The sequence below is a fragment of the Gopherus flavomarginatus genome, chromosome 21 (genome assembly GCF_025201925.1).
Source record: "Gopherus flavomarginatus isolate rGopFla2 chromosome 21, rGopFla2.mat.asm, whole genome shotgun sequence".
NCBI classification, from domain to species: domain Eukaryota; kingdom Metazoa; phylum Chordata; order Testudines; family Testudinidae; genus Gopherus; species Gopherus flavomarginatus.
The window spans coordinates 609,485-627,490 of record NC_066637.1 but is presented as its reverse complement, the minus strand read 5'-3'; the positions used below and the strand labels follow the sequence as shown (position 1 = coordinate 627,490).

General features: G+C 42.6%; 1 protein-coding gene across 1 annotated transcript; it reads left to right on the top strand.

Annotated features, from left to right (window-relative positions):
• The first annotated feature begins 1,466 nt into the window (after nucleotides 1-1,466).
• PER3 (period circadian regulator 3) lies at nucleotides 1,467-14,524 on the top strand. Its single transcript, XM_050931945.1, is given in 12 exon segments — nucleotides 1,467-1,968; nucleotides 3,289-3,404; nucleotides 4,146-4,193; nucleotides 4,196-4,349; nucleotides 7,146-7,274; nucleotides 7,481-7,547; nucleotides 7,549-7,584; nucleotides 7,586-7,633; nucleotides 9,659-9,764; nucleotides 9,915-10,042; nucleotides 10,723-10,732; nucleotides 13,593-14,524. Coding segments are annotated over 11 exon segments (1,275 nt in total). The 5' UTR covers nucleotides 1,467-1,968; nucleotides 3,289-3,311; the 3' UTR covers nucleotides 14,049-14,524.
• Nucleotides 14,525-18,006: the final 3,482 nt, after the last annotated feature.

Sequence of the window (18,006 nt, the reverse complement as noted above, 5' to 3'; positions counted from 1 at the left end):
GGGCTGAGGGCAAGGGCTGTAACTCTCCAACCTTGGGGGCTCAGTGACCTCCCCCTCCGGGCTGGGGTGAGGTGAGGAGATGGGGCTCTAACCCCTCCTCCCATTCTGGTGTGGAAGAGTGGGGGCTCTATAACCCTCTTTTGGAGCAGGAGAGATGCTTAGACTTTTTCCCCTCCCCCCCCGGGTTAGGGAACTGTATAATCCTCCAGATTTGGAGAGAGGAGCGAAGGTGTGTTTGGTGGGGGCAGGACTATGTAGCCCCCAGGACTGAAAGAGGTTTTGGAGGATGGGGAACTCTGTAGTTCTCTGGTCTGAGGAGGAGCAAGAGGAGTGGGTTTCAAAGGAAAGGAGTATGTAACGCCACCAAGCTGACCCTCTGGACTACAAGGGAAGAGGGGTGTGAGCAGGGTATTATACCGAGCTGAGTGATCGTGAATAATAGATTTTTTTGGTTTGGGGGCCTAACAGAAAAATCCAAACAACATTTGGTTCAGTCTGAACTGAAAATGGACTTCAGTTTTTTTTCACCAACCCTCTCATGGAGCATAGGCCCATGAGTGGCCATTAGCCAGGATGGACAGGGATGGTGTCCTTAGCCTTTGTTTGCCAGAAACTAGAAATGGGCGACAGGATGGATCACTTGATTCCCTGTTCTGTTCATTTCCTCTGACATACTTGTCATTGGCCACTGTCAGAAGACAATACTGGGCTAGATGGACCTTTCTTATGTTCTTAACCAAACCGAAAATAAGTTTCAAGTCAAACAAAATGTTTAGTTTGACCTGAAAGGAATGGATTGTTTGTTTGGTCTCAGGTTATTTTCAGGTTGGCTTGGGATATTTTTGTTTCACATCCAGGACAGCGTTCTTTGAAAAGACAACTGATACAAAATGAATCTCTTACCTATAAGCCTAAATTTGGGCTCCAGAATCTCTCACCTGCCTTTCCCTATGTGATTGGTACATTGTACCATGATCACCAGCACCTCCCCAGCACTCCACATATGCATGTCCTAGATGGCTTGAGAGATCCTCAACCTTTGTACCTGGCAGGCACTTGCCCATGCAGTTCTGGTCTGGTATCCATCCTACAACAGTGATCTATCCCAGATGTTTCTAAGAGAGCTGATGCTTCACCTGCCTTGTATTTTCCCCAAAAAATGCATATCTGTATTTATACAAGTGTGTATCTTGGCGTACGGAAAAAATTTCCCACCCCAGCTGGTGAGCACCTTATGTCCTGAGCCATGAGCAGTAGTCCTTGTAATTTTTTTATCAAGTCATGAATTAGCCCCCATCTGATTGTGCAATTTATAGCATTGCTAATTTGATTTGAAATACCCTATTAGCAGGTCTGTGTTTGGACAGATGAGTCACATGCTGCTCCTATTAGTGTCTATACTGGGTTCACATGTAATGCCTTGCTTTAAAAAATGTGCCCCTCCTGGGCCAAAATATAATGATTTATTGTCCTTTGCAATAAATAATAAAGCTCAGATGTTCTTCATAGTGACTCCTATGCAACTGAAATCCCCAACACCCATGTTGGGGTTTAAATATAGAGTTTGGATAATAGGCAATGGACTTATATTACAGCAAGGGAGGTTTAGGTTGGACAGTAGGGAAAACTTCCTAACTGTCCGGGTAGTTAAGCACTGAAATATATTGCCTAGGGAGGTAGTGAAATTGCTGTCATTGGCAATTTTTAAAAGCAGGTTAGACAAGCACGTGTCATGGATGGTCTTGATAATACTTAGTCCTACCTCAGTGCAGGTAACTGGACAAGACGACTGCTTGTGGTCCCTTCCAGTCCTACGATTCTATGCATTAGTCTTCTGAATCCTGCATGTCTCTCTTTGTGTACTGTGGATCCGCAAGCCTGACAATCATGTAAATTGTATAGTGTTCTGTGCCAAGGCATTCAGCCTTGTGTGGCCATTGGGTAGAGTGGTTCATCACTCCCTTTTAGGTAAGAGCAGAGCATGTCCCGTTAATGTTATGTGATCTGTGTATGAAATGGATTAAACCAGGGGTAGGCAACCTGTGGCACAGCATGTGAGCTGATTTTCAGGGGCATTCACACTGTGCGGGTCCTGGTCATTGGTCCGGGGGGATCTGCATTTTAATTTAATTTTAAATGAAGCTTCTTATACATTTTTAAAACCTTATTTACTTTACATAGAACAGTGTAGTTATATATTATAGACTTATAGAAAGAGACCTTCTAAAAACATTAAAATGTATTACTGGCATGTGAAACCTTCAATTAGAGTGAATAAATGAAGACATGGCACAGCACTTCTGAAAAGTTGCTGACCCCTGGATTAAGCTTTCAGAATAGGTCCTGTACTTCTTGCTATCAGTTCTGGTTTGGGCTTGGCTGTTCGTTGCTGCGTGATCACCTTGTTAGCACTACAGGGAGGATGAAAGATTGATTCAGTGGTTTGAGGGAATAGCTTAGTGGTTTGACCATTGGCCAGCTTAAACCCAGGGTTGTGACTTCAATCCTTGAGGGGGCCATTTAGGGATCTGGGGCAAAATCAGTACTTGGTTCTGCTAGTGAAGGCAAGGGACTGGACTCAATGACTTTCAAGGCCCCTTCCAGTTCTATGAGATAGGTATAGCTCCATATATTTTAGCAGGGAGGGATAGCTCAGTGGTTTGAGCATTGGCCTGCTAAACCCAGGGTTTTGAGTTCAGTCCTTGAAGGGGCTGATCCACTTAGGGATCTGGGGCAAAAATCCATCGGAGGACTGGTCCTTTTTTGAGCAGGGGGTTGGACTGGTTGACCTTCTGGGCAGGACCGGAGCTAGGGGTTTGAGCGCCCTAGGCGGACGGCAATTTCGTCGCCCTGCGCACTGGTGCCGCGGCTCCGCTGGAGCTGCTGCAGTGGTGCCTGCGGAGGATCCGGTGCTCTGTGGCTCCGGTGGAGCTGCCACAGTCATGCCTGCGGGAGGTTTATTGGAGCCGCGCGAGCAGCCGACCGTCCGCAGGCACGACTGCGGCAGCTCCATTGGAGCTGTGAACCAGCGGACCCTCCACAGGCACCACTGTGGCAGCTCCACCGGAGCCGCCTGCCGCCCCCTCCGGCAAAACGGCGCCCACCAATTATTCTGGCGCCCTAGGCAATTGCCTAGGCTGCCTAAATGGTAGCGCCGGTCCTGCTTCTGGGGTCCCTTTCAACCCTGATATTCTCTAATTTAAAAGTCAGGATTGTAAGAGCCGTTTCAAAAATCCTCTCCTCATTGACATTTCTTGTTTGTTTTGTTTTCCTCTGTTTTTCAATCAGGAAACGGTTTATTTTTCCAAGCCATGAATGACTATGGAATATTCCAGACAGACATAACAACATACAGCATTGAGGAACCGGTAGCAGTTACATCTGAACGCACCCCAAAAAACACAGTAAGTTTAACTGCAAATCAGCAGTGTCCTTCATCCATTCGGATTTGGGAAACGCAAGAATAACAAGTGCAGAAAAAAGTAATATTTCTTTTCCCCTTTGCCTAATGTAGTCAAGGTCTCCTTCAGAATCCCTTAGTTCTCTCAAACCACAAAAAGGTTTGTCATTTCTTGAGACAGCTTTGGTAAAATAGCTCCAAACCTGGGGAAGCAGTGTAGTTCTGGATGGCTTCTCTTTGGTTCAAATTTGTACTTCAGGAATAAATTATTTCTACCTACTTTGTTCCTGATATACACCATGTGCTGTGCTCCCTGGCTTTGCTTGGAAGAATGAAGGTTTCTTGAGATTATTTCAATACTACTGGAGAGAGTGGTAGAGAGAGATGAAAGTGTCTTGAGTTTTCAGTGACGTCACATCGCGATGTTGGTAGTGAGGGCCAGGTCCTGGTTCCAGCAACTTCTGTGTGGTCGGAAACCAGCATGTTCCTTGAGTAGGCTGGTGTCCACAATGGGCCCGATTTGGAATCATGTGCTCCATTGTGTTACTGTGTTAGCAGTAGGAAGTCAGGAACAAACTTACAGAATGAGGAATTGTGATGCCTTGAATAAAATAAGATTTTGAACCTAGCACTCTAGTTTGAGCACAGATTTCTGAAGCTTTGTCTCAACCAATAATTTTGTACACTTATGTCACTGCTGTTGTGCTTTGAAGGAAATTACTTTTAAGAAATGCCTGTTTTCTAGGACACATTTGTGACTATATTTTCCTTGCTTTCTGGGCAGATGGTGCATCTCTCTCTGAGCAGGCAGCCTCCATTCTGAATTGTAAGAAGAAATTTTTGGACTCCTCCCAGTTTGTGGTGCTGCTGGCCTCTCAAGATGTCAGTGTGTTCTAAACACACACTATCCAGTCCCACCTCCCACTCTGGAGCATGGAAACTCAAGCAGGTGACTTGGCAGCAGCAGAGTTTATCTTTATTATTGGCCATTAAGGCCATGCTGAACTCCAGTGTGAAATGGTCTTTCTTACATTTAAGCTGAAATTGATCTCCAGTGACGCATCTAGTCTATCCCTCTGCGCTGGGGCAGGATTGACTTTATTCCAATACCTTTCTCACTGTGTTAATTGATCTTTTCTGGGGATGGACAAAAATCTGGTGTTTGTCTTGATTCTCTTTAATCTTATTAGCATCCATCATTACCATTGATCAGGAAAGGAAGAATGGCCTTGGGGGAAAAGAGGTATCCTATTTTACAGATTGAAAACTTTGGCACAAAAGGACTGATCTGCCCAGGGTCATGCTGGAAATCTGTGTCAGAGCTAGGAATTGAAACCAGAACTCTCGAGTCCCCAGCCAGTGCCTTAACCCTAAGGTCATCCTTCTCTCACTGTGGATTCAATACTATTATAATCTTTTATGTTTGTGTGTTTTTATGTGTGTGTGTGTGTGTGTGTGTGTGTGTGTGTATAAATATTAGTTGCCTTCTTCATTCATATATATAAAATGATGAGCTCATGTATAGCTGCACTCCAATCTGTGCTGTCTTGTGAAGTACATTCATTGCATCAGGAGCTGTGCATCTGTGATCTAGTGTAGTAGCTGTCCCAGATTTCTCTGAATCATTGAGAAATTTAACTACATTCCAGAAAATTGAGGTTCCAAGGTCAGCTTCCATTCTCTGGAATGGCAAAAAGGGCACTTTGAATATAGAGCATAACATTTATGTTTTTAAATCCGGAAATCACACATAAAATCCCCAAATCTTTGTTTGTAGTACCTGTTCCTTCAGAATTTTCTAAAGCACCTATGCTCCCCGTATCTATCCTAGGCCATTTGACTCCGAGAGATTCATGGAATAGTGATGCTTTCTAGCAAGTGCACACTGGGCATAACTTTGAAACTATCTTTTGTTGTTGTGTTGTTACATTCCCAGTGTATCAGACTGGGTCCCCTAGGCTCCACTTCTTTCAGCTTAACCCAAAGAGAAAAATTGCTGGAAGGTATTGTCATAGCATTAACTTCTCGCTAAAATTATTTTACTAAATTCTGTGTATGAAACACCCCAGTAAACACACACTTTAATTCTTGATATTAGAAATCCAATACAATCCCTTCAACCAGAGTTTGAGCTTGGGCAAGCTACTGCCTTATAAATTTGTTCTGTGCAGCATTTTTCAGCATTCCTGTAGTCAGCAGTCATGTAAAATATCTGACTGTTGGCACCAATGCATTAATCCTTTTAACTTTTCCTCAGGGGAGGTAAAGACCAAGAACAATAAATGCTTTATTATACCTTCTGGATCACTCCATACTTGGTCCACGTGTGCAGCTCTCACCATGTGGCAGCAGAATCATGCTGCCTAACTTTGGCTGAGAAAAGTCACTCTAGCTATGAAGGCAAGTCAGGAGAGTTCCAGTTAAAAACAAACCAATAGTGAAATCCAATAGATGTTTTTGAAAGCCTGTTTTCTTTGTTTAAAAATTATACTTGTGCAGACACCAGATAGTGTACGTCTTCCTTTCAAGGACCTGCGTTGTTACCACTCAAGAAAGGGCTCTTGGAGCCATCATGGATAGTTCTCTGAAAACATCACCTCAGTATGCAGCAGCAGTCAAAAAAGCTAACAGAATGTGAGAAACCATTAGGAAAGGGATAGATATTAAGAAAAAATATAATGCCACTATATAAATTCATGATACACCCACACCTTGAGTACTACATGCATTTATGGTCACCCCCCAGCTCAAAAAAGATAGAATTAGAAAAAGTACAGAGAAGGGCAACAAGAATGATCAGAAGGTATGTAACAGCTTTCATATGAGGAGAGAGAAAAAAGACGGGGAGTGGTCAGCTTGGAAAAAAGATGGCTGCTGGGAGATATGAAATAGGTCTATAAAATCATGAATAATATGGAGAAAGTGAATAAGGGAGTGTTTTTTATCCCTTCGCACAATACAAGAACCAGGGGTCACCCAATGAACTTAATAGGCAGCAGATTTAAAACAAACAAAAGGAAGTATTTCTTCACACAACACACAGTCAACCTGTGTCCTGTCCATGACTTTTACTAAAAATATCCCTAACTAAAGCTTAGGTGGTGGGGATGGGGGCACTCCCATAGAACCTGCTGCTCTGCGGGGAGGCTCTTGAGTACACTGTTGCTCTTGGGGTTGGGGCATTCCGGAACCCCTCTGCAGCTGGGGTAGGGCAGCCTGGGGTCCCACTACTGCTGGGGAGGGCGGCCTGGGGCCCCGCCGCTGCCACTGCTGCTGGGGAGGGCGGCCCGGGGTCCCAACGCTGCTGCTGGGAGGCGGGCCGGAGCCTCACCGCCACTGCTTCTCCAGGCAGGAGGCAGCAACCTGGGGCCCCACTGCTGCTCCAGGCAGGGAGCAGTGGCCCAGGACCCCACCACCACTGCTGCTGCTGGGGAGGGGGCAGCCTGGGGCACTGCCACTGCTCCTAGATCGTTGCTCCAGGGCAGCACCCGAGCCCAGCTGCCTGGGGCTGCCTGAGTGGCAGCCAGTATGTCTGGTCCTGGAGCCACCCCAGCTGCTTGGGAAGCCCTAGGGTCAGTTGCACGTGCCACTGGAGAAGTCATGTGAGGTCCCGGAAAGTCGTGGAATCTGTGACTTCCGTGACCTCCGTGAAGGACTCACAGCCTTAGAAATGATATATGTGGATCTCGCTAACAGGATGGGCTAGTACGAATGTGCTTGCTCAGTCTCTGCCCTTTGTAGTGAGTGGCATTATGTCTGGATTTCAGAGCAGTCCCTTTGTTGGGTTACCTTCCTCAGGATTTGATTGGAACATCCATCTTGATATATTTGCACCCAGAAGATCACCCCTTTATGGTTGCCATTCATCAGAAGAGCAAGGCCTTAATACTTGTAGGGACTTTCTACAATTTTATAATATCCTTTCAGACTTGTGTTGGTCACTAGCCTGGTCAACAATGTGGTGAATTCAAGCATCTCATATAAATTTAAAACGTTTATTCTTAATCTGCTTTGATAGATCCCAAGCCTTGACATAGCAGTTTTATGACGTAAAAACAATCCTCTCTGATTTCCATGCAGTCCTGAAGTTTGCAGGCCAGCCTCCATTTGAGCATTTGCCCATAAGATTTTGTACTCAGAATGGAGATTGTTATGTTGGATACCAGATGGTGCAGTTTTGTGAACCTGGAGCAGGAAAGTCGTGTTCATCATTGGCCGGCACAAAGTCCAGACGTAAGTCAGTTGTGGAACTGAACCCCCTCAGAGACTTTCTATTTCCCACTAAACTCTCTGCATAGCAAAACCACTTTCTTTACTATATCAGAGTGCCACAACTAGTAATGCACTGGAGAGCAGCCAGCTGGTATGTGTGCTTCTGCCCAGTTCTCAAAAGAGAGAGCCTGGGTTAGCAAAGGAGCATAGCAGTAATGAAATATTGGACAAATGGAAGCCCAAGCAAATTTTATTTGCGTAATTGTTTTAGCATCCAGCTACCATGGTGATAATTATATATAAAACCTAGACTAATTTGATCTTCTAAGTGAAAACTGAGGAGGTATGTGAAAAGTATAGCCCACAGTAAATAATTGTTCTTTGTCATTTAATCCTCATTTGTTTGAGTGAAAGTTAAATGATCCTGAATATTGTATTCAGAAATGGAGAAATGCATAGCCTGTGACTCCCAGCCAAAAACTGCCTCCAGAGCTGTTGCTTTCTGTTGGGAAGCAGGGTTGCTTTAATTCACTTTCTAATTGAAAACATTTAGTTTCTGTTTAGTCTTTTAACGTTTTTAAATTGGGTAAATGTTGCTCTTCAGTCTGCAGGGTTCCTTTTTAGTTTCCAGCAGGGTTGGATATCTGACTTTCTGCCTTCTACAGCTTATATGGTTGGTTTCCCATAATAAATGGCTTTCAGGATACGTACTGATTTGCCAGAGTTACCTTTCATTTCAAAATCTCTATTGGGTGTTAATTTTTCTCTCATGCGTGAGAAAAGTGCGGAGGAGTAGATCCTATGCAACCTTTATTCGTGCTAGTGCGCTGGCTGCCATTCCAGACCTGGGTCCCTGCACGCAGTCCCAGTGGGGCACCTAATTCTTCCTTTTCTTGTCATGGGCCCTAATTGAATAGAAACTGTCACTTCACCAAGTTGTTTGTTGGTTTAATGAAGCAAATGCCTGCAACAGGTAAGAGAAGTCACACACACATTTAATTTGCAACATTTTCCAAGTTTGACCCAACTCATGTCAGGCAAAAGCTCGTTGTCGACTCCTCTCCCTCAGATAAAACTCAGTGCACTGACTGCCAGCAATAGAGTCCCTGAAACTCCTTCCTAAATACTTTATTCTGGTGACTACAGGTAGATGTTTTCAGCCAATCAGAGTACTCTCTACCCCTGATTATTCTTGCTGACTAAGCTGGCGAGGACATCAACCCGAGGTGACCAAATAAGGGGTCCCTGCATGCTCATTCATGCCTCCAGACAAAAACACTTCAGGCTGTCACACGTTAATTATCTATCTATCTGTCTATATCAGGGGGTTTTATAGCATCCATCATGGTATCCATGCACGTACTACACAGACTAAAATTATTGCCAGTGAATGTTCTTAAAGGTTAGCTATAAAAACTGAATTTTGATTTAACACTTTGGAGACTGAGGCAGAGGCACAGATACATTCCCCAATAACCTATATGCTTAGCGTTTTGGAAAGACCTGCTGGTAGATGCTTAGCAGTACAAGCCTCAGATGTATTTCAGCAACTGTTGTTTTCAAAGCCAAATCATCTGTCTTTCAGTATTAAAAATTAATTTAAATTTTAAAAAAATGTATTAGTAAATCATGAATCATCCTAGTCCATTAAAATGTCAGTGGGCTGGAGAGTTGGTTTTTAAATTTGGAAAATGAATATGGCAGCTGTCACGGCAGAAAGAGGGAGAGATGTTATCCTCTGGAATGGCACAGTTTTCAGACCTAAATGTGTTTTGTACAAATATTTAAAATGGTGATGCCCCTGTAAAACAATAGGGCTATTGGAAGGAACTGTCACTTTCTTTCTGGGTAGTAATAATCCCTTGCCTGAATTGTTTCTGATATTTTCCCTCCTAGTGTACTCGTTTGAGGATGATAATAGCACCTCATAAAGCAACAAAGTTAATATCATTCCCTAAAAATCTGCTCTGTAATCTTGTTTATATAGATCTTTCTTTAACTAAATTAGGTTTGACTTGACATTAAACTTCCATTGGTATTTCACAGGAGCCCTCTGAATGAAGATGTTTTTGCTGCAAGAAGCAAAGAGGTGAGCAGTGTCAATAAAGAGATAAGAGAATTGCAGGGACAAATGTACAAGCTTCTCTTGCAGGTAAAGAGGATGAAGGAAAATCTGAAAGTCTCACAAAATAATGAAGATTCTTCGCTTACATCTCTGGAGTCACTTGAAATTTTGTGTTGCTAACTGCATTATCTCTTTTTACTGTTAGCTCTAAGACAATGAATTCTGCCTTTTTTACAGCCAGTTCATAGCAATGATTCTAATGGTTGTGGAAGTCTTGGTGGCAATGGGTCTTAGGAACGTTACATCAGCATAGCGTCCTCTAGTGACTCCAGTGGGAATTGTGCTGAGGAAATACAGCAGAACTAGTAAGTCTATCAATGTGACATTGCCCAGGTAACAATAGAAATATAATAATAAAACTGAAAATTCTCACTGCAGACATATTCCACGCATTGTGAAATTATATTGAAGTGGGAAGATACAACAAGGCAAATCAAGTGCTTGAGTTTAATATACTTGGATTGGGCCAACATACACAATTTTTAAGTTGCCACAGTAAGCATTTACCTGACTGGAATTGTCAGATACCTCAAACAAAGTTATCACATGAAGTAAATTACAGACATACAATGATATACAGTGACTTCTTTCAGAGAACTGGCAGACTTGACAAAATAATGGGGAAGCCATGTTAAAAAGAAATGGCATCTAGGGTTAAAACAAATGTGCAGGATACCCCTAGCAGAATACATATGTGAACAGACAATCTTCTGTCAATACAAATTTTAAATATAGTTTCCTCCTAAACAATATCCTGAGTAAATCATTAACTTGTTCTACCCTTTCATCTCTGAAGGCTTATATCAATTCAAGAAAATCATTCAAAAGCTGAAGTTGTAGACTTTACCATAGTGAATCTGAGTGACAAAAGTCAAGACACACCAAGCTCAGGCTGACAAGTCCATCCCTCTATGCTAGGTTGGACTGAGGTACCTTAGCACATTATTGTTCTTGTATTTGCTTGTGTTTACTCATGTTTCCTCAGTCTGACTCTTGTAATTTTCTCACACCCCCAGATGACATTGCAGCAGGTCTGTGCCAATGTGAACCGAATAAAGAATCAGTCAACAGCTGCATACTAAGTCACAGAGCAAACTGCAGAACAGAAAGGATCCAGTCATAGATACTGTACTGCAGGGAAGTGTGTTAATGGAATCCTGATCCCTAGATGAAGTGTGAATTCCCCATGATCTGTAGTCCTGCCTTTTAGACTTGAGTGGCATACTGGCTCCAACAGCTTTGTATTAGAAATTCTTACATCGTGTAAAATAGATCTAAGTGTTTGCTGTTCTAACCTATGTTACTGGAGAAGCAGTCTGTGGTTATAAAACGCTTGTATTGCAGCAGTGCACAGAGTCCCTGATCAGGACCCTTTTATGCAAAAGCACTGTGCAAATACATTAGAAAACATGGTCCCTACCCCAAAGAGCTTACACTCTAAGATTAAAATCCTCCACTAACATGTTTAGAAATTTGAAGTCTTGTTTCATTACTAAAGTTAAATTAAACTTCTAGGTGTGTTGACAGCAAGATTCTACTATAAATTGTGAGACCCAGCATTAAGTCCGCTGTGAACAGTGACTTGTGCATAGCCTCAATGAGGAGAGCGCATATCCTGTGATCACTGTGCTACCTTTTAAGCTAACAGAATGGTTTTAACATCAATACTATGAGTAGCCATAGTTTCCCTTGGTTTAGAGGTCAGATGTTGTGATTTGTAAATAGAGATGGCAAGCAGTAGACAGTATCTAAGGCTACTTTTACAATTGGCAGCATTTGAAAAACTAATTTATAAACCTAGTTATGTGATGGAAAGGCTTAGTACCTGGGGTTTCCACCCCATCACCAAGGATACTTCTGTTAGCCTGTTGGTGTTAGGGTGGGAACTGAGCAAAATTATCTTAACCATAATGATAGAAATGGACTGTTTGTGCATTGTCTCCTTTGTGTTCACTATATCAGAGGGGTAGCCATGTTAGTCTGGATCTGTAAAAAAGCAACAAAGAGTCCTGTGGCACCTTCTAGACTAACAGATGTATCGGAGCATGAGCTTTTGTGGGTGAATATCCACTTCATCAGACGCACGTGTTCACTAAGATCTTCTGGGGTGGATGTTTCATCTTAAGCTTGTAATTTTTTTCTTGTAGACAATATATTGTTTGAGAAAAATGTGTTCTCATTTGAGCTCACAGAATTAGTTAATTTATGGGAGTGATACTATCACAGGCCATGTACCCTCATAAAGACTTACTTAGGGGGCAGCTAAAAGATGCTTTTGGAAGACAAAGTTGTTTTTTTTCTTTTGTAGGCAAGCAGAACATTGCTTCATATATTCTCCAAGCACTGAGAAGTAACATCACTGAAGGCCTAGAGAGTTCATCCTGTGATGATTCAAGGAAGATACAACATGTTCTATCCTACCAGCAGATCAGCTGTGTGGACAGTATCATCAGGTGGTAAACTTGCTCTAGAATTATTTTGGGGAAGTTCTACAGTCTGTGTTATGCAGGAGGTCAGACTAGATGGTCACAATGGTTTGGTCAGGCGTTTGAATCTATGAACATTATAGTATTCTGTTAGCACAGGAGAATCAAAAAGTAAAAGTGTCAAGAAATGTACAAGTCTTGTTTCATGGCCAAAGTACAGTAAATGTAAAAAGTAAATAGCATGAACAGTTAGTCACAATTATTCTTAAGTATTTAAACTATTTTTTTAAAATCAGTATCTTATACTACTAATAGGTGCCTGAGCAACCGTCAAATAAAGATGAGAATTCTCTGACAAACTTGGAACTTTCCCTTATAGAATTGACTAGTCTGTATCAGGCTAAAATATAGTTAATGCAAACCCCAATGTTAGTGATGCATCGTCGGAGCCTGCCATATGCTTGTTTTGGCCAGGATTATAAAAGGAAAGGTGGTGCAAAGGAGACTCACAGGGAACAGTCCTTTCAGCTCCCAGCTGGCTGTAGCTGGGCTGGCCTCTAGGGTGTATTTCCCAGTCATTTGAGTTGATTTGTACTGGTTTTGAATTGGTGCTTTTGAGAATAAAGCCAGCCCTGAAGACAGGGAAGTGAAGAGTCCAGCAGTTGGGACTTTGTTTTTCCTTCCCCTTCTAGTGGGTTCCCCACACCCCGTGGCTTACAATTAGTTCGAAAAACCAAGCACTCAGCTATTGGAATTACTTGATGTTTATCATCTACTTGCCTCCTTGTGCATATGCATTCTGTATTGTATATATCATATTCATTGTCAAATAATACAAGATATAATTCAAACTGGAATCTCTTCTTTAACCTTAGTACTGTGAACACTGTACTTAGCTATATTACTGAAAATATGACTGCATCCTCTGCTAAATAGTCACGCTTGTGGTTTGGTATAGACTATAGTATCTAAAATAATAAGATATTGTCACCTTACTTCTGAGGTTGAGTTCATGTCTGTCTGAGCAGATGGAGTAGAAATTGCTTCCATGATTATAGCTTTATTGGAACTGCACTAGATGTGCACTTATGCTATAATATGAAAATGTGGTCATACAGTATGACTCTGGGCTAGATCTCTCGTGTCTGACCTTGCTTCCATTTATAAAGCTGGACTGGCTGGTACAACCACCGGTGATACAAGCTCAGATAGCACTTGCACCGTTAGTTCCAGTGCAGGATGGACAGGAACCTAGTGCTGTCACTGGGGCATTCCTATGCACCTCAGTCTCCGTGGGTGGGATATCATCACTCAGCTGCTGTTGTGTGAATATACTTGAGTTGTGACTTTTATGTTGTGTCTCTCTCCCTCTGCAATGTCACATGAACCCACTCAGTAGCTCAGATGAGATTGTTTGTTTTCTGAATGATCATTCATTGAAAGGGGGAGCAAACCCCAGGATGTCAGGCTAAAGAGTTACTTGTTTTCCTTCTCTTTTGTAGAAGTGACTGCAATAGAAGATGCCACTGTGGGGTGTGAACAAATTGAGCTGCCTCCTCTGAATGCTCAGAGTCCCACTGTGGTTCTTGAGGAATTTAAGCAAGTTGGACTAACAAAGGAGGTTTTGTCAGCCTACACTCTGAAAGAGGAGCAGAACTACATTGACGGGCTCCACCAGAGGATATTGTCATCTCTGTATAAGTCCTGTCTCTAGCAAGGGAGCAGAAGCAACAGTGGATTTTCCGATGGTCAAAGTAGGCACCAGTTGTTCTGTGTGGTAAATGAATTAGTAATTGAGTCTAATTCTGCATCTTGTGACCTAATCAATATCTTACTAGTACTGCAAATTCAAGCAGGATGTTTTCTTCTAACTGCTGGGGCTTAATAGTAGTCACAGCACAGAAGTCTCTACCCAGTCCTAGATACTGCTATCCTGGACTTGTATCAGGACATGTAACTCTTACAATAAATGCTGCAAAAGGCCACACAGCAGTGTAATGCCTCCTATTACTAGAACTCCAATACGCTGAAAAAATAGGTCGGGGTAAGCCTAGGAGAGCAGTCAGAGGGGCTGATGGGATATAGAAGAGGACTGTCTGGGCCTGCTAGCAAAAATTTTCCTACCTTGACTGGAGAAACTGTCCAGGGCGCATATTCTGCTAAATTAACTCTCTGAATGTGTTGCATATTCTGCATTGTTTCTCCGAAGGCCTGTCTGTCTCTCCAGACCTGCTGCTTCAGTGAGTGACTATTTTTCTCTCTTTTAGGAGACTCCCCTTCAAAGCAGACCAGCCCAGTTAGCTGTAGAAGAGGCAAATGTAGGAAACTCAAGTGCCAGAACCCACTAGAGCCCTCATACAGGCGTTCATCTAATAGAAATGATCTTCCACACAGGAAGAGAACAGCTTCTGGGAAACAGTTCTGCTCTCCCTCTGAAGCAGTCGTTCCCAAAGTTGTTCCACTGCTTGTTCAGGGAAAGCCCCTGCTGGGCCGGGCTGGTTTGTTTACCTGCCGCATCTGCAGGTTCGGCTGATTGCAGCTCTCACTGGCCATGGTTCGCTGCTCCAGGCCAATTGGAGCTGCTGGAAGTGGCGTGGGCCCAGGGACATACTGGCCACCACTTCCAGCAACTCCTATTGGCCTGGAGCAGCGAACCGTGGCCACTAGGAGCCAAGATCAGCCTAACCTGCAGACACGGCAGGTAAACAAACCAGCCCGGCCGAGCAGAGGCTTTCCATGAACAAGCAGCGACCCAAGTTTGGGAACCACTGCTCTAAAGCATCACATCTGAAACCCTCCAGTGGGACCTTCTCTCATTCCTTGTCCCTTCTCATCCATTCTTACCCTGTGTCTGGTTTTCCTATCCCCTTCATGACCCCTATAGGAGGTGATTGTGCCACCCAGTCAGTAAGACCTGAGTCCATATCATCACATCTGCCCTACAACATGCAACTCCTTCCAGCCTTCCCTTTTCCATACAAGGGCACATTTATGGCCATGTTCTGCCACAGTTTCCCCATGTATACTCAGATACCTTAGCCTTTCTTTCTTGCTCAGTATGCTTGCTCCTTCTCTTTAAATCCATGCTCTACAATGCCCCCAGGTCCTCTCTTCAGTATACCATCAAACCCTGTGGCACAACCCTCTCCAATAGCTACACCCATGTCTGTTGAAGAGCAGCAAGAGACCCAGAGTGACCAGTCACCACTGTTCAGTAGCTTCAGCTGAACCTGCTTCAAGAGGAGCTGCCAAACCTTTGGAACCTCCCAGTGGAGCTGGAGCCGAAGCACATGTGGAATGAAATGTGTAGGTAATACCAGGTATTAAATGCAGACAAGGAGCCCTGTAGGAAACATGACTTATGGGATTTGATCTTTATTACATGCAAAACTGGATGTTAAAACAAACTCTTGTGTTTATGCTAATGTTTGCCCAACATTGCTATAAATGGAAAGTACCCCAGTGGTGTTTCTATGACGTGGTGAGAATTCATCAAAAAGAGGAAGGTGCTTTGCCTGTGGGGTAACTCCACCCTTGCATTAAACTTTATTACAAATCACCGTTTGACTAACTTTTACTTGAATTGAATCTGTGATCAGCTGTGGCTGAATTTATGCATACAATTTTAAATAGGTGTTCTGTTTTTTATAAATAAACTGGAAAACATCCTGTGAAGAACTTCTAGACGTGTGTTCTTGTTTTTATTGTTTTTGTGGGGTTTTTAGAAAAGTAGCCCCTTACTCTATTCTTTGTAAATGTTATTACACACTTAACTGGAGGGAGTGACTACAGTAAAGATGGTCACATAGCATCAAGCTGTTATATTTTTCTACCTCACTTTGCACTTTTCACCAATTCCAATGAATGTTGTTTGCCATTTAACACAATTACAAAGTGGCAGGATGGAATCATATTTGCCAAGTATAAAAGCTTTTTGGGTTCAGCATGCAGAATTTCAAACTTGTGTGTGTATTGGATGAGTCAGAAAGACAGGTAAGTGTGGAAAGCAGCCTGAGAACTCCCCAGGCCCAAAGTGTCCAAGTTCCCTATCTCTAGAGAAAGAACAGTTTGTGCGGCTTCCTCAAGTGGGCCCTGTATCTGGAAGGAACCCCATCTTCAGGGTGGAGCAGGGATTTCATTCTTCATAATATCATAGAAAGTGATTACTGACAGGAGCCTCGAATAGAATACAACAATTTCTATACACTCCATTGAGAAACGTTTTCTAAGTGAATTGATCTTTTCCTAGTTCTGGATCTTTAGACAAAACCTCTCATCCAAAGGGAATCAGTGACATCAGTAGTAGCTAGAGAAGTCTAAAGGAAAAAGGCAAAATCTATTACACTTCCTTCAATGACAAGACAAATGTTTTTATTGCAATTTCATTAAAATCAGAAGTGGAAAAAACAATTCTTGTTAAACATTCAACTGAATAGGCTCCTGGTGCTGCAGCTGCTGCAGTTCCACTAAATGTAGAGATCTTGTTTTAGCTATAATAAGTTTTTTCTTGCCTGCCTATTCAATGGAGGTTTTGAACACACATCTAAAAGGAGCATGTTCTTCTGTGAGCACAGTCATGCCACCACTCTGTTTCATCTAGTTGAAATCTGTTCCATAAGCAACAGACTGTAAGTCCTTCACTATGTGGTTCATCCAGGACTGTCTACAGCTCTTCCTGATGGAGCCAGTATACTAGCTGTGTGCAAACCACACACTGGAGCACTTGTCACAGCCCTCTGTCACTAAAGATAGGCTGAGAAAGACTTAAAGGCTTGCCTGGGAGCAAGACTCCCATGATGCTTTGCAGTTAAGATAGAACTAGCTTTAGAGTGGAATTTTACTGAGAAGTAACACACAGCCTATTTTAAAAACTGTTGTAGGAGATATTTTAGCAGTGTACTAACTGCAAGATATGAAATGAATTCCAGTGGAACAGGGAACCTTGCAAATAGTCTAAGATAAGGACCAGAATTATACTCAGTAAGGAACATAAAAGTGTAATTGCCCCTAAATTGTAAGGGAAGTAATACCATTTGCAGACTGGATCCTGGCTGTAATACCATCCAGCTGCAGCTGTTGGTAACTGCATGCCTATCAGAATTAACTAACTGTTAATCAGTAAATCCAACCAAAACTCACTTCTCCAAGGTTTGTTGTTATTAAACTAATCCAGACTCAAGAGAACCCCTCACACAACATATAACCAATAATTGATTCAAATTATAACTGATTATCAATCGGTTGATTATTGACAAATTATTAATGATCAATTATTAGTTATTAATGGTGCCCAAGCTGGGAAGATACATGTTATGATAATATATGTTTGTGTTTGCTGGTAAATTGCTGCTACTCCTTCATTATCAGTCTGACAATATTATATGCCTGCTTTCAATAGCAGCCTTTCTCCAGTAGGTCCATGCTCCAGCTCACAGCTGAAACTCTCTCCTATTGCTTTGGCAGGAAAGTGTTGGAATACAACCATGAGGCTTTTAATTCCTATCCTAATAATCTGTGCAGTGGGGAAATCCCCAAGGGCAGGACTAGTCTACAGAACTGAATAGAGAAGGATATAATTTCCTACTGCAAGGGCCAGGGTCCTGAGAGTGAAGCACTGGATGTTTGTGCCAATATCACTAGCGTTAAAATCCTGTCGCTTCTCTTATCCTGCATCCTTTGAAGGACACAATATTTGACTTATGAAGTGGCAGGAAATGAGAGAGTTCATGAATGAACTCTGCCTTGCCAAACTGTCAGATGAGGACTAATTTTTACTCTGTCCAGAAGATTTAAGATGACTGCATTGTACATCCAACTGCTCAACATTTGTAAGTACATTTTTC